Raw genomic sequence first — 16,909 nt, 5'->3', positions numbered from 1 at the left:
TTGTTCACTGCAAAAGTTATAAATATAATTCTCATCAAGGTAGATATAACCATCCTCCTCAAAAGTACACCATAATTCTCTTTTATGAGCCTTCGATGTCAGTGACGCAAACACAATGTCAACTGCATATTTTCTTTTCTATGAAACTGACATTGTGCCAAACAACTGCTGTTGCAGGTGTAACTTCCTTTGACACGCAATATGCACACGTACTGTACGTACTTAATGAACTACAAGCCAATACTTTTGTCAGACCATTATTACAATCCAGTACCAAACTCATACTATTAGAATATACCAGTCCCAATCCATGTCCTTTACAGAGCCAAACGTAAATTCTTCTAATGTCCTAGTTTGTCCAAATAATCAATATTCAGTTTACAATGATATTCGATGAAGAAAAAAAGGAAAATCCTCTGGAATCAGAGAATATTGGAATTGTTTCACTTTTTCAGCTTGAAAAACAATTCATCGATTATTACAATAGTTGCCAATTCAATGATTAATTAAATCATCTTTTCAGCTCTGAACCCTGAGTACCATTTACATTTGTAAACAACTGGATTTCAGCCCCACTCTGGGTTATAGGCTTACATCAAACTCGTGAGCTATGACGCACATCTATGGACCTTTTCAATGATGTAAACATAAACATTCCAAAACAGCAATGGAATGGCAATGGAATTCAGTTTAAAAGGTTTATAGAATTCCATTGCTAGGCAACAGCCTAACTTCCTGGTAACTTCCTGTTAGCTAATGTCATTCACATACAGTGCAACAGGAACTAAACTTGGACACATTCAGAATGTTTATGTTTACAACTTTGAAAAGGTCTATAAGGCCCGCCAGGTGCTCTCTTATGGTCGGGCATTTTGTCTACAGTCTGGGTTTAAGACGTGGCTAAATTTAGGTACAAGACTAAGACACATAGATTTACATTGAGATTGTAGATAGGTGAGGGTTTGTGTGGTTAAAGAAATAGTGTGGGAAAATAAGCTTATTCACTTTCTTGCTGTGAGTAAGTTAAGAGGATCGATACCACTTTCAAGGCTACAGACAGCAGCTGGTTAGCTTAGCTTAACATAAAGACCGAAAACCTTACTAATGCCCCTTTCACACATGCACTGGAAGCATGACATTATTATTATTAGGGAACTGTTTGTGAGAACGCCAATGTTTGAATCAGTTGAACCAACCACTAAATGGACTTTACCCTTTCAGCTCCCAAGTACAAAGTCTGTGTAAAGTCCAATTGCCCGAGAGGGGGCACGTTGATGACATCATTGTACGGCTTCCACAAAACCGGAGGAAAACAAACATCCTCGGGTCAAGAAGAAGGGTGATTTACTTGAAGACGGCATTGAAAATGTCTTACTTGAGAGACAATGAGATATGGGAACACATATGGGAATACGCCAGAAAAATTCAAGCAAAGGCAAGAGACTCAATTGTGAATGACCAAATTACGAAGTGGTTACGTGACCGTGTTGTAATCCGTGTCATGTCCTGACTCCTTCACACTCTACCTAGGCGCAACCCCTGATCTAAACCAAACGGAGCATTTCCAGTAAGTGAGAACGGAGAATCTCCCGGTGTGTGCTACAGTACATGTGTGAAAGAGAAATTCATATGAGAAAATGGCTTTATTAATATGTTATAGCTACATATTAATTAAGCAAAAAACAAAGTGTAAGAACAACATTGTGTTTTTCATGGGAGGTTATGTGCTGGGCGAAGGATCTTGCTGGAATCTTTGTTTGCTACCTCACTGTAACGACAAGACTCCAGTCTTTGTGCTAAGCCAGGCAAACTTTCTGCTTGTGCTAGCTTCATAACTATTGTACAGACATAAGAGTGTTATTAATTATATCATCCAACTTTTGGCAATAACGCAAATTTTCCAAAATATAAAACTGTCTGGTAAAGGTCAGGGTCAGTAATAAAACTGTGGCAGCAATGGTTGTATTGGAAAAAAAGGCAGACATTACCATTAGGCAAAGAGAGGCAACTGCCTGAGCACCCCAAAATCCAACCAAAGTAACCGTATACTAGTAGTAGTAACAGTAGTACAGTAGCACATGTATTTGCAGGAGTAGTGGTGCTAGTGGCCGAAGTAGACATTACAGTATAGTAAGCATAGTAGTTGAAGGAGCAGCAGCAGAGCTGTCAAATCATAAAGACACTACTCAAGTGTGCTTTATATAAAGACTTGATAAACGTGTTCGGAAAAACCCTCAGCACTCAGTGAAAGGGGTGACGGTTAGGATTCCTATAACTCAGCTTGCACCTGGAGGACTCAGACAAGGTGATAAGGCCGGAGAGACATTGGACCCTTGCAGTCTGAAGCACACAGAGTGAGGCAGGTGAAACCTGAGAAGTGTTGCTTTATTAGGGCATGCAGGTATTAAACTTATCGGATTTGTGATTTTGGAACTGCCGTAAAAATGTTGTGAATTGTCTTTTGTAAGAACGAGCTGGGAAAATCCAAAGCTAAAAATAAGAGTTTGCATCTAAAAATAAACTCAAGGTCATTACGGAGAGGGTGAGATTTTGAATCTGACTTCAAGTAATGTGCAGCCATATGGGCACAACAAATATGATACGATACATATAGGATCACTTTCTTTATTTTATACATGAAGCACTACTACGGTCATTGAAGGGACATAACAGCTACAGTATACTATATATTATTTCAGAATATTAATCTCTTGATAATAATCAGTTTGCATTATCTGACTGTGTACGGACCATACATAAGTGACCACTGTCATTCTGTGGCAATTAATATCAATTATAAATACATTTGCATATTTCTGATGTTGCTGAGCGTGTGTGAAGTGTGTGTGTGTGAGAGAGAGATTTGATCATCTGTCTGTCACAGAATTGCAGGTGAATTATAAAACTGACTTGTGGATACACATGCACATAAACACATACAAACATTGTTGACCATTAGTGTGTAAAGCACTAAAAGGTTTGTCCTGGTCTTATCAATACGTTAATCAGTTGCTGATGAGTAAGGGGCTGTGTGTGTGTGTGTGTGTGTGTGTGTGTGTGTGTGTGTGTGTGTGTGTGTGTGTGTGTCCAGGTGTAGTGGGTTTACAGTTATACACAAACCCCTAGATTAGTGAACATACGCAAATCACTTGTACACATGCAAGCTACTGGGAATTCCCCGCCTAGACAAAAAGGTGTGTGCTTTGGAGTGAGTGTGTGCATGTTTGTGTGTGTGTCAGGTGATAAGTGGTGAAGCCACAATTCCCCATTAACAAACATCAACATGTACAACATTCGGTGGACTTGAACTGAATAATATGTTGAATATTCAGCAGCCAACACCGCACACACTTTTTTGATCGAATCATTAAATTAATTATATCATTAAATTCTGGCGACATACATTTGCATGTTATTTCTTTATTCCATGTTACTCCGGTATACGTGTGTATTTGTAGTGATGGTGATTTGAATTATCTGTGAGGAGCAACAGTTTTAAAAAATCTGTTTGATGTTCACACCCATGGGTAGGGCTCCAGTGGAGGCCAAGCGAGTCTGGCAGGTGAGGAGGCAGTTGGACATGGCGTGGTGCTGGCATACGTACAGTATGCAAGTATGCAAAACCTGAGGTTGACCCCCAACATCACAACCTCTTTATCGCTCTCACACGCTTCTGTCTTTTTCTGTATTTTCCCTCTATCTCTCTTTTCTTTGAACTCAATTTTTTATTCAATTTTGTTGGATCCAAGTGGTAATAATGTTCCTATTTTTATAGCTTAAGTGTTATATTGGTAATGCATTTTGAAGTTGCAATATTATCATTAATATTTAATGAGTACTACTTTCTACAGCTTATTTTTTCAAGATTTGCGTGCTTATTTAACAAATCTTAACAAATTTGCAGTGTGCACATAAATACATGTCATTTACATATGATAACCAGCAGTGCAGTGGCCAAGTGGTCCCGGCTGAGGAGAATAATATACATCACTCATATGGGAATGCTGGAGATAAGGAATGGGATTGGGAACTGGTGGGACTTTGCATTCCCACGGAATTGATTGTGTCCTCCAGTAGGCAGTCCTACACTCTGCGGTCTCAATAAACAGTCATAAACTACAGACACAGACACGCACACAAACCCACCAGCCTTATCGGAATAACACATAAACTTGAGTGTGAAGACTGTACATAAATCATCTGTTTTCACAGTGAGATAAGCAATAGACAAAGAGAGCCAGAGGGAGAGAGTGAAACTTTATCTGAGCTCTGGAGGATAAAATAAAACATCTCCATGAGATTTTCCATCTTTCTCCCAAAGAATGCAATAAAGGGACGGTCTTTGATGAGCTATTTGGAAACCAGTCCCTGTTGCACAGAGGAAAGCCCACACACGCAACAATCAGGGAAGCCATGCATATTTGACAGCTTGACCATATCATAGTGTATTCTCCTGCTAGAGGCCCACACCTCCACGCCACAGCTGTTGTCATGAAGGGAGGGTAGATGAAAACAATAGCTGTCTTTTCTATCAACCTCCCACATCTAAACTCGTCGCCTCAGTGGCAACAAACGCACACGTAACATCTGTTTGTTGTCCCGCTTTACATTGTTTAGGGTGGTGGTGCTTGATCTTGTTCATATGTTAACATTCTAGAACAAAATGATCTGCTGTCCACCACACTTTGCTGTAGTAAATTATACGGATAGTGTAACATGAAAAAAACAACAACACCATAGTTTGTTACAGTGTGAGGGCGGATCAAATCATTGTTGTACATCTTGACCCAATTAAGTCTGAAGTCAATTCCCACCAGAGAAATGCAGTACTATGTTTGTAATTTCACTACTCTATTGCACTGAGAGCCTTGGTAGTGAAACTGGCATCAAACAAAAATACAACTGTTTTGAAGTTACAAATAAAATGGAATCTGAATGATCTGGAATTAAAGCAATAAACATGAAGAATCTACAGACATGGTCGCAGCTCTGTGAGGCTATGCCGCAGAGCTTTGAGATACAGTAAATGCTAATGCCAGCATACTAACATGTGCAATTTGACAACACAAAACATACAATGTTTAGTACGGTAAAATGTTGCTCACCTTCTTAGTGTTAGCATGCTAAATTAACAAATTAGAATCTCAAAAATAATGAGAAACTTGAAATATTCACGCAATATATCCAAATAATGAGAACATTTCTACATATTTAGACTTAAGCCCACGTTTCTTATTATTTTTAGATGGTTTCTCATTTTTAAGCTTGTTTTTTTCCTTTACTGGCAGAAATGTCATTGCCCTTCAAAACATATGGAGGAATTTAAGTGATTCTCTGTCAAAGTTTGGTATCAATCCAAACTATCATCCACTTTTTTCCACCAAAAATAACTCCTACAATAAATGTATATATAAGTAATTTAAAAGAACATTAAAACCGAGGCTCTCAAGTCAGGTGTTTGCAATTAAAGTCAAGTTCAGTTGAAATAAGTTTTTGCTTCTGTCAAACTGCACCTTGCGTCCACATCTCTGCTGTATGATGGTCTCAAGAGAAAAAAACAAAACACAAAGTAAATCTTGGGGAACAGTCCTCAGAAAGGGATGAAGAAATTCCAAAAGGGATGTATCACAACAATGCACTTCATAGTTTTATTTGATTGACGTTAAATCCATTCAAACCCCATTCAGTAGGGTTTTTTCCCGCTGTGATTTCTGCACCTTTAGGAGTGTCCGGCAGAGTCAGGACAACCGTGTCAGCATACGTGTACTGCACTTTATGGTTAGCCTGTGTGCTCTAGAAAGAGCTTGCGATATTATGGCATAGGAAAGGCTTCCTCTTTCCACAGAAGACCACGTCACTGTCTGGATGGCTATTGGACATTTATCACTTCTGCTTTGCTGAAGTCCTCAAAGATCAGAATGTGGTCAGCAGAGTGAATGGCAGGACAGTTTGTGTTGGGTCCCTGTGGTTTGAGTTGTTGTGCTGAGAGTGCATTAACAGAATCATAGTGCTGGAGCTACAAGAGTACATAGTGTATTAAAAGTATTAGCTTCATGTTTAATTGTTTTACAACACTGAATCACAATTGATGTAATTGTGATTTCAAATGATGTAATTTATGATTATTCAACTCGTTGATATTGAAGGGAATACTTTCATTAGCACATGTATGTTTTGGTAAGTATGCGTGACAATAGACACAATTTCACAACACCATGTAACCTGACTAGACTAGAACTTGGAAGCGGCTCTCCGGCTGCACATCAGACTATATCAACTTCTGCCTATGATGCTTATGAAGGAAAGACCCTGATCACATCACACATTAAAATGCCTCCTCAGCAGAAAGAGATTCAGGCCTACCGCATGAAGGATTCTGACCAGAGAAAAACGGCGGATGAAGAATGACTAGAGGAAAAAGAGAGAGAAGGCTCATTCTTTGTGAAGAAGGCGTGGATGTGTTGCAATGGGCATATGACCGAAGAGATGGATGCAAAGGAGAGACACCCTAAAAAAAGTACTGAAAGTCATGGCGGTAAACATTGTCTAGTAATGAACCGGGTGATATACGTGACATTATAGTTTTTTCTTCACATAAATGAATAACATAAACAGATGAGGATTTGTAAATGTTTTCTTTTTAAGAATTGTAACCAAGATATGTATGTATGAGTGGTTTGGAAAAATAAACACTTTTATTTGTCATTACTCTACTGCAACACCATTTAAAGGTAATGTGCTGATTTATCTGTCTGGCTGCAATTAACATTACTGATTTACTGTAAGTTAGACTGACAATCTAAGAATAACATGTACATTAGATCTGATGAATTGAAACTTCAACACAGACATCTGATGACTATTGCTATAACTTTCGACTATTGCTATAAGCATATTTATAATATTTATAATATCACTAAACAATAAATAAACTTACAGTTAATAGTGGTACATGTAATGTTCTTAACAAAATAAGACAGGGGTCTATAACAAAATGAGGGACTTCATTTAGTTTATTATTTTTTTGTATTATTAATTATTATAATTATTTATTTTTGATCATTTTAAGTTAACACGAATAATATAAAAAATGAATTATTCACATTATTTGTAAATAAAAATACTGCTTGCAGGTGATCAGTGTCCAATTTGACTGTGTTGCCTGTGAACTCACTGGTGCATTTATTTAAAAAATATTATAAGAAACACTAATCTCAGTTAATCTAAAACGCTCGGAAGTTTAGTTTATCAAAGATTTATCCAGACCATGAGACCAGGGGGTTGTCGCCACCAGCAGGTTATTTACTCCCTGTCCAGCTGCAGTGATGCGGTTCTGTCTTTTGGCTGAAGATGGCGCCATTTCATCAGCTAATTCAAAAGTCTGCTCTGGAGGCCATAAAGAGCAGTTCACACAATATAATGGTATGTTTTAATAAGATTATTGTAATCATGCTCTCAGTGATAAGTTTCATTCTTCCCAGGTGTCTAATTTCTGTCCGTATAGCTGTAATCTTTCAACTGCTGCTATGTTCTTTTTAGATGTCTAGTGTGAAAGCTACAATAATAAGTCTCCTCTCTTCATCTCTCACTACATTGTGTTGAGTCTCCAGCTAGTCCTATCTAGGTTCTGCATGAATGGGACTCTATGGAGACAGTCCAATACTTTCAGTCACTGTTAACATTCCACTTCAGTCTCCCTCCACACTGATACGGCTGATACTATCGAGAAGAACTGGGTACGACGGCACAAACATTCATCACTTACACACATGCAGACACAAGTGCACACAAATAGACATACACACGCTGTAGACGTGAACCTGCACGCGCTATACAGAGGCATGAAAAGGCAGTCTTTTCCACAGTGATCACTACTTTATTTCTACCCAAAACAAACTTTTTATATACGATATTTACAGTTGTAAGTCACACAGACAAAGACATGCATCTAACTCACTCAAAAACACACACCCTCCGATGGCAGCGCCACTGGCGTCGTTCAGAATAGCATCAAACGGAGTGGAGCGTCTCTGTCTTTGGCAGTGTACAGGTGCAGACCTGTCTGCTTTAGTCAGTCTATTTCACCATATTAACCCCCATATATCACACTGTCACTGCAGAGAAAACAAGCAGTGGAGATCAAAACACAACGGTGCATTGTCTTATGACATCTTAATGTAAGGGAAAGGGTTTGCATGTAGTGCATTTAAAGTTTTTTACCCTCTTAAAATCATTCTTTGGTGAAATATTTTATTTAGTCAAAAAGGGTATGCTTATGTACATAGAGCACTCTGGATTTAATCATTAGTTTAGTTAGCTTAATACACAAATGTATTGTTTGACGTGTGTCAATGAAAATGTGATGTCATGACATTATTAATATGATGAAACTCAACACAAACTAACTAGACAAAGGAATACTGTGTTTACATTTGCTTCAAAATAAGTGATATTGTCCATTTCTGTCACTGCTGAAAATACTGTTCTTTAAGAATGTAAGATTATATCTGATACTGTGTCTTCTGTATAACATTGTGTGAAAAGCCTGCTAAAAGCTATCCAACTCTGACCACTGACAGTTTTTATTAGCCATGCTAGCGATGTGGCTCTATGAAGGGCAACATGTATCTGCCAGTCCAGAACTTTGATGGTTGGTCGTCCAGATAATTGATGGGTTACCATGAAACCTTCTACAACCCTTCATGGTTCCCAGAGGATATAGCCTGCTGACTCTGGTGATGCTCTGACTTTTTCTCCAGCACTACTTTTAGGTTCATATTTGTGATTTTGAGTGAAATGTCATGTCAACTACTAGATGAATCACGTGAAATTCACACATGAAAATCAACACATTTCCATCATCCGGTCAAAATAACTTGTGTTTAGTGCAAATTAGCAAACGTTAACATGCTTGTACACTAAACTATGATGATAAACATAGTAAACATCATACTGGTTAAACATCAGCATGCTAGCATAGCATTGACACTGTGAGCATGTTAGCATGCTGATGCTGTATTGATAACAGCTCTGGAGGTGTGTTACTGAAAAGATACAAACCTCCGACCCTCCAGCTGAAGTGATCTCACCAGCCCTCTGATGGATGGCTTTGCTGAACTCCATGACTGACTATGTCCCTGGGCCTACTATTGTTCCACATGAACTACAAACACACAAGAAAATACCTCCACCCCTGTCTTGCCCACTCAGCTGCACCCCCTCCTGCCCATAACCCCTGCCCAACCCTTGCATCCTCATCCCCTTACCTCATCCCCCTTCCGCCGCTGCTCTTTCTTTCATTCATTTATTTCCTTTGTACTGTGAGATGCAGAGAGGAAGAGAGGGAGAAGGGGAGGGATGGAGGGAAGGCGAGGGACCTTTTGTTGGCTTTCAGGTGCTTTCACATGAAAAGCCTCAGTACACACCTAGGTTGCCGCCACCGGCGACCCACGGCGTCTCATTTGCTTCCGCTGAGCATACCTGAGTGAGCCTTCAATTGCCTCTGCCCAAACACAGACACATTAGCTAGCACGTGCATCTACAGACACCTGCATCCAAATGTGCATAAATAGACATACACTTCTGTCGACTTTTTATCTGGCTTAGATTGGGTAAGTATTGGTAAGTATTGGATGTGCAATGGGGTGGGGCAAGGAATATGGGTGGTGAGGTAAGGTGGGATGGCGTCTATGTGTTGGGGAGTTTGGGGGGTTGATTGCACGACTACTTTCTCTGTTTTCTCCCTGAATGGACTCTTCTTGTTGCAAGGAGCTCAGGTAGCCTTGTGTGTGTTTTATTCCCAGGTAGGCCACGGTAAATGCTCTCAAGTTAGTGTCAGGTGTCAGGTAGCTACTTGTCTTTGTGTCTTCAAGGCTGCCGTTGCTTGGATAGTGTTTACTGCCCAGAGAAAGGGAGGGGGAGGATGGGGAAAAAGAGGGAGGGGGCTCTGGCTTTGATCTGAAGCTGACTTTTGATAGTGTGGATGAGTGAGAGAGCGAGTGTGAGAAAGGAGAGAGAGGGAGAATAAGAGCGCATGCATATTTCTTCAGTGGCATGTACAAATGTCCGCACACATGCTAACAACTGTGTGTGTGTGTGTGTGTGTGTGTGTGTGTGTGTGTGTGTGTTTGTTTGAGCCATTCATTCAACCCAGGCCTGGACCCAGCCTTTCTGGAGCCCAGTGAAGAATTTGATTTGACTCCCACCCTATCTGAAAAATGTGGGATTTGAACAAGACTACAGTGCAACACACACATCATGGAAATGTCACATAATTTTATGCACGTCAATTGACAAATTTATCCTACATCGAATGTGTATTACACGCAAAAAAAACGCCAAATTTATCCAGTTGATTGGAAATTAAAACTTTTTTTCACCTTACATAGTATCAGGCAAACTTATGGTTGCAATCTGTTTTTTATTATTATTATAAAGCAGGTCAAGGTATATTAATATATAAATACTTTGAAAGTATCAAAATGCTCAATCCACAGATAAATGCACACATGCCGTATTCAGAAACTGTGCCTTTAAACGAGCCATCAGGACAGGACTGTTGTGATGTCACAACTATACTAAATATAGGTAGAAAGTGCTGCTGCAGTGCTGTTAACAGTCATTCCCTGTCTGCAAGGATGGTGCCAAGATGCAGGGAGTGCAGAACCTGGAAACATTGGCCAATCAGAGCAGACTTTTTTTTTCTTCTTCTCGAGACTTAAAGAGACAGGCGTTAAAACAGAGCGTTTCAGACGGAGGGTAAATACAGGCATATTCAGACAGACAGTATGAGAAAAAGAATGTGTTTCTTGAACATTAATGAATGGAGCAAATACATCCTCTTTAAAGATACTTCTCAGTTCTCTATCTGAAAATGCAGTGAAATCAGCTGCCACAGATTCCTAAAAAAATGGATTACACTGACCCATATTTAACACTTGCGTCAGTATTGTCAGAACAGGTGCAGTTTGACCAAACATGAAGCTCACTTTTTCTAAAAGGAAAAAGTGTCATGCCTGGTTGTCTGCATATTTGTGATTGAAGGAAGGGAGGCTAACAAATGAGAAGATAGAGAGACCAATAAGAGAAAGAGACAGGCAAAGACCAGACATGCAGGTTTTTACAGTGCATGTGTTTTAGGGCTCCCCTAGGGCCAGACAATTAAAGAGCATTTAAAAAGATGACAGAGCTCTGCGCACAAGAAGGGAGGGGCAAAGAGCCAAGGGAGTGGAAGAGTTTGCAGGTGTATGAAGAGCATGTGCATATTTTTGTGGATGTGGATGTGTGCCTGTGGGAATGTACGTGTGCGGTACATGGGTGTAATGTAAGATCAAAGTTCCTCTGAAGAGTCTGTATATCTGGCCTGTTTGCATCTGAGGTTGTGAAAGAAACAAATACCACAATACATCATGTAAAAACAATTTTGAAATCAACAATAGACAGAGACCAGCAACATGCATTCCAATACAAAGAAGAAGAAAGAGCAGAGAGAGCACAAGAGGGACAGAGAGAGAGAGAGAGAGAGAGAGAGAGAGAGAGAGAGAGAGAGAGAGAGAGAGAGAGACTATGTGAAGAACAGCTCTGAAAGACTTTTTGTAGGGACATAACAAAGGCCCCTCAGAAAACACAGTGGCATCGGAATGTTAATTAATTAATGAGAAACTATTCAGCCTACAGAGAATGATGGAGAAAGAAAGACAGAAGAGAGAGACGGAGAGACCAGCCGGAAGGGTAGGCAAACTAAAACTGGGTGCAAATACATTTATAACTGTATCAGTTTCAAATAGCATAGTATGCACTTATTCTAGGCCCAGTTCTATGCAACTTCCAAGGCTTGTTTAGGGCATATGCTGGTCATAAATTTACACATTGCATCTTTGTTCGTGGCTTTGCATGTGTTTATTGAAAGATTCTGTTCCTCAAACCTCAGCTTTCTAGGTATTAAGACAGCCTTGTTTGAAATTCACTACCAAGCAGTTTTGAGTCAATCCAGTTCGGTTTAAAAAGATATCATGGGTACAAGTGGTTGTTTGATTTTTATCAACTCATGGAAGACTGCATAATCTATCTCGTAAAACATGAAAATCCCCAAAACTTGAGTCATGAGGTGTGGTTTAATGCCCATTCAGGATTTCCTCTACACTTCTGGAATGTATTGCAATAATCAACCATTGCAGTGTTTTATTGTAATATTCCCTTCTATTGGAAAAATGTATTATCTCCTCTCCCTACTGCTGCTTTTTACTTAGTACGGAGATACGCCTGAAATATACCAAAAGATGGCTCTGCTTTGAAAGGCAAACCAGTTTTTCTTTCTTTGATTTGTTATTATTAATTATACAATGCATCATTAGGTGGGTATGCAACCATCCTTACACAAGTGAGTTGTGTGACATAAAGCAGAGGCTCTAATTTTTTATAGCATTCTTGTTTTGTCCTCAGTGTACCAGGAAAAGCACAGATTTATTTTTAATATAAAATCGACGCAGGTAAGAATTATGTCTCGTAATAAAAGAAAGGGAGGTTGGATGAGATTATTTTCAAGATTCTGTGGAAAAAACTGCAAGTGAGCACACAGACCATGAAATACAGATAGGCTTTAGCCCGAGGCAGCTGACACTTCTTCACAAATCCACACTCTTCTCTCTATAGAGTGGAGTGTGTGTATGTGAAATTGATATGTAGGCTCCTTTGCGCTGGTCACTCATAATCTGTTATTTTCTATAGGTGTCCCATGTGCATGTGTGCATGCAAGCATGTTTGTGTTTGTCTGTGTGTGTGTGTGTGTGTGTGTGTGTGTGTGCGTGCGCGATTGCGACATTCCAGCAGCAGAAACCTGAGAAGGTGTGACTTACAAGACACTGGATTTGGCTCTTTCTGGGGGACTGAGGGGTGCTGAAGTGTCAGAATTCCAATTTCCTCCAAACAGTCACTCCCAGTCACACAGTCTGACCCTTTGCATCTCTCTAACACAGCCAAACACACTCATTCCTATCCTCCAGAGCTTGCTTTTTCCTCCTCTCTCTTTCAGCTATAAACACTGTCTCTCATTTTCTCCCAGCTGCATTCATAAAGTCCCACAAGGAGAAATCTTGTCTCGCACCAATGTACTGCATTGCAGCCCCCCTCCTCCTCCTCTTTTCCCTTCCTCAAACCTAACACTCACTCTTTCTCTTCACATTGAGCTTCTAGGCAAAGTAAAACAGGGGGAAAGGAAGAGAGGGAGAAAGAGAGGGAAGAGTTTGAGAATCGCGGGCCCCTCCTACTTTCCGGAGATGCTCCAGCCCATCCCTAAATTGTGAGCCAATGAGGGTGGCTCATTCGCAACTCATGCGCTCCTTCTACAATAGGTAAGGAGAGAGAGACAGAGAGAGCAAGAGATATATACAAGGAGTGTGTGAGAGAGTGAGGGAGAAAGAGTGACTGTGTTTGGGAGAGAAAGACAGTGAGAAAGGAGAGGGCAGAGTAAGAGGGAAGAGGGGAAACAACAAAGTTAACCCCGGGGATGAAGAGGTGACTGAGAGATACAGAGAGATGAGGAGATTGAACTTGTGACAAGGACAGATTTACAGTTTGGACATCCGGCACAGGACAAAAAGGCAGTCAGGGCAAAGCCAGGAGGGGAGTATTTTGGAAAAGCAAAGAAACATTGGAACCCCCTCACTTGATCAAAGCTGCCTCTTCAAACATCAAAGAGGACAAAAGAGAGTGTGAGAAGACAGAAATCTCTACAGGTGTAGTTGCAGACAGGTGGACAGTCAGTCATGCTGCACGTGTTTCTGCTACTCTGCGTGGCTGGAGGAGTTTGCGGGTCCACCCCGGGAGTGTGGGGGTATGGACACATCCAGGAAAGACAGGGGCCAGCGGCACCGCAGTGCCCGTCTCCGTGCCAGTGTGAAATAGATGGGATCTTCGTCATGGTGGACTGCTCAGAGTTGGGACTATCATCTGTGCCGACCAACCTCAGCCCTCTCACCACTTACCTGTGAGTACCACATGCTACTGTTACAACAGTTTGGGACTTCCTGTGTGTTATTTTATCTCATTCCACTTTCACCTTTCCACCTCCAGGCCTCACACTTCATCCTGATTGTTTCTTTGACCTAAATCATCCTTTTCTTGTGCTTCCACATTGTATGCCCAAGTCATTCTCTTTTATCCACTTTCCTTCTCATTCATCATGATTTAGTGCCAATTTGTTTTATATGAAAAATGAAAGCCAATCGTGAGGTGCAACTGTTCTCTTGATCATTCATTTTTAATTAAAAAAGCTGAGATTCCTCTTATAGAAATACAGCAGAAGGCAACTCTGGCTTGTGGATGTGTGACCAGCAAACAGCAGCAGAACCTGCATGTACATAAGAACGAACAGGGTCAAGAGTGTGTGTGTGCTTGTGTGTGTGCTTGTGTGTATGTGTGTGTGTGTGTGTGTGTGTGTGTGTTGACCAATATGGCAAAATTACAGGACCACTTCTTTCAGTATCAGGTTTCTGGGCGCCAACTGGAGACTGAGCGTGAGATTGAGTGTGTACATGCACATGTGTATTCCTTTGTGTTCATGTATGTAAGTGTGTTTGTGTGTGTCAAAGTAAATGACACAAGCATGTGTTTGTGTGTGTTTGAAAGAGGAAGTGTTTAAACGCGGATGTTTCAATGCGTGTTTAATGACCAGTTTTCTGTCACTAATCTGTATCTCACTGTTGTTTGGTACACAGATAAGATTGATGGCATATGATCCTGCTAAATTAAGTTAATTTTCTCCCATTTTAAAGAACTTAACTTCCTTTTAGTCCTTTTACTAAATGTTTGTGTTTGAAAGACTGGCTAGAGAAGTGCCACATACTGTAAAACAATTAGAAACATGATGATTAATTACCATAATGAGTTGCAGGAATTAAGCCCATTTCACCACCAGGAATGTTTACGAGCAATAAGAAAAAGCTTTAGACTAAAAGACAGCAGGTCTGAGCGGTTTCTAACACCACCCTGCTGTGGCTTAAAGCCAGATCTATTAAATTGCTTCACTACGTAAACCTCCGAGGACAGATTGGAGACACTTTGTGATAACTTATATTGAACTGATAGAAGTCAAATCCAGGAAACAGAGCGGGATAGAGCAGATGCTCACAAGGGGCTCCACAAGCATTACATCAGTGGAGGGACAGAATTTAAAGGGAGGGAGGAAAGACTGACAGTTTGTGTACCAAACGACTCTAAAGGAAACATAAATGCCATGAATTATGCCCATCTCTTCAGTTGTCACAGGAACCTGCAATGGGCGGATTTCACTGTTCCTTCATAGTTAAAACACATGTAGAGTTTATGAAGGTGAAATACGGTCTCTATCTCCATCCAGGAATCCCTATACCTGTGAGAATGTCAATTGGTTGGCCAAACACTGGGGCATCTCACACAACTAAACCAGCCCACTCACCTACAAGCAGAGATGAGATTAATCTGAGAGGGAGAGTGTTAAATCCAAATTAATTTAATTGAATAAAAACAGTGATGACCTGAGACTCTCTTTGTGAAAGTCTACACTGCTCCTAACTGCTTGACTATAAACACAAACATCAAGGTTGGCCGATACTGAAATTCCCCTACTGAGGATATTTCTTTAAGAAAAACGATATGAGAATATTGTCCAAGAAAAGGCTGAAGAGAGAGAAGCACATAGATAGAAATATATATGGACTAGAGATGAAAATGTCGCATAAACCCAGAAGAGGCCACATTGTATAGGCAGTAAGCACTATTTTACATGAGGGCATGCTGAGACCAGTAGATCAGGCCAATATTTCATTGATCAGCATTGATACACAGAATTAGGATAACACACCTACATCTCTACAACCTATAAGTTTGCTGAGCTGGTGAATTTACTCTTTATCCGACCACAGCTAGCGATCATACCCCGCCGCTACTACTGTGTTGAATAAAAGCATGGAAAAAAGCTAACCAACTAACTGACAGATATCTTGCTATACTTTGGTGCTACACTAACACTCATCCTGCGACAGCAATGTGCTTTCCTACGATGTGACAGAGTGTGTGGAGGAAGCATTACCTTTTACTCCTTTAGCGGCTGGTTAACGGAGGCACTGGCATTACAGTAACGTATATAACTTCCAGCAAACTTCAAACAGCATCAGGTATCTGTTTTAATGGTATATTCCCTGGTCTAGACCACCTAAAATCATAATAACACAGAATCTGTCAGCATATTAGTGTATCGTTCACTACGAAGACAGTTTGTAACTTGTAGGCTACCGACTACGTTAAATTCACCTATTCACCTGAATTTTAGTTTACATAACAGACACTCAACTGTCCTGCAGACGTGACATGAACTAAAAACAGGCAGCTGCCTCATTAATGGTGAGTATTAAATATGGGGAAACACTGAAGATAGAGACTGAATAGTGCAGAATTGAAAACAGGCATGGCATAATTGAATATCGTCCTGTTATCATGGACACATGATGACCATTATTAGGGCCAATCAATATCATACTGAACGATCATTTTGTCATATCGCCCAAGCCTCGCACACACACATACAGACACACCCACACGCACACAGATATACACACAAACACACTCATTCCCTACAAACACAAGAGTAATTGCTCATTTCCCCTTGTTACCTAACAGTGGAACTGGACCAATTAGTGAGTTTGAGGGCTGATTTAGAATAAGATAAATAAACTCAGAGACCAACCGCACACGCCCACACACACAGTGACACACACACATTGCAGAGAGTAGAAAAAGGGAATGTGGGACAGCACGAGAGATGCCGCAACAAATTAAGATAAGAGAATCACAGATCTCTCTTACCTCGCTGATTAAAATCATCAAACACATACAAAACAACCTCCCCTTCCAAAGCCCACATGCGCGCGAACAT

General features: G+C 40.4%; 2 protein-coding genes across 2 annotated transcripts in view; one reads left to right on the top strand and one right to left on the bottom strand.

Moving 5' to 3' along the window:
• The window catches only part of LOC310951517 (uncharacterized protein), a 50,368-nt gene that overhangs the window by 5,499 nt on the left and 27,960 nt on the right, over positions 1 to 16,909 (bottom strand). The window lies entirely within an intron of this gene.
• Positions 13,439 to 16,909, top strand: part of lgr6 (leucine-rich repeat containing G protein-coupled receptor 6) — a 38,123-nt gene continuing 34,652 nt past the window's right edge. The window contains exon 1 of the mRNA XM_083919776.1: positions 13,439 to 13,984. Within this exon, the coding sequence (XP_083775902.1) occupies positions 13,764 to 13,984 (221 nt within the window). The 5' untranslated portion in view covers positions 13,439 to 13,763. The remainder of the gene's footprint in view (positions 13,985 to 16,909) is intronic.

Source organism: Echiichthys vipera, assembly GCF_963691815.1.
Source record: "Echiichthys vipera genome assembly, chromosome: 9".
In the NCBI taxonomy this organism is placed as follows: Eukaryota; Metazoa; Chordata; class Actinopteri; order Perciformes; family Trachinidae; genus Echiichthys; species Echiichthys vipera.
This window is presented reverse-complemented; position numbering and strand designations above follow the sequence as displayed.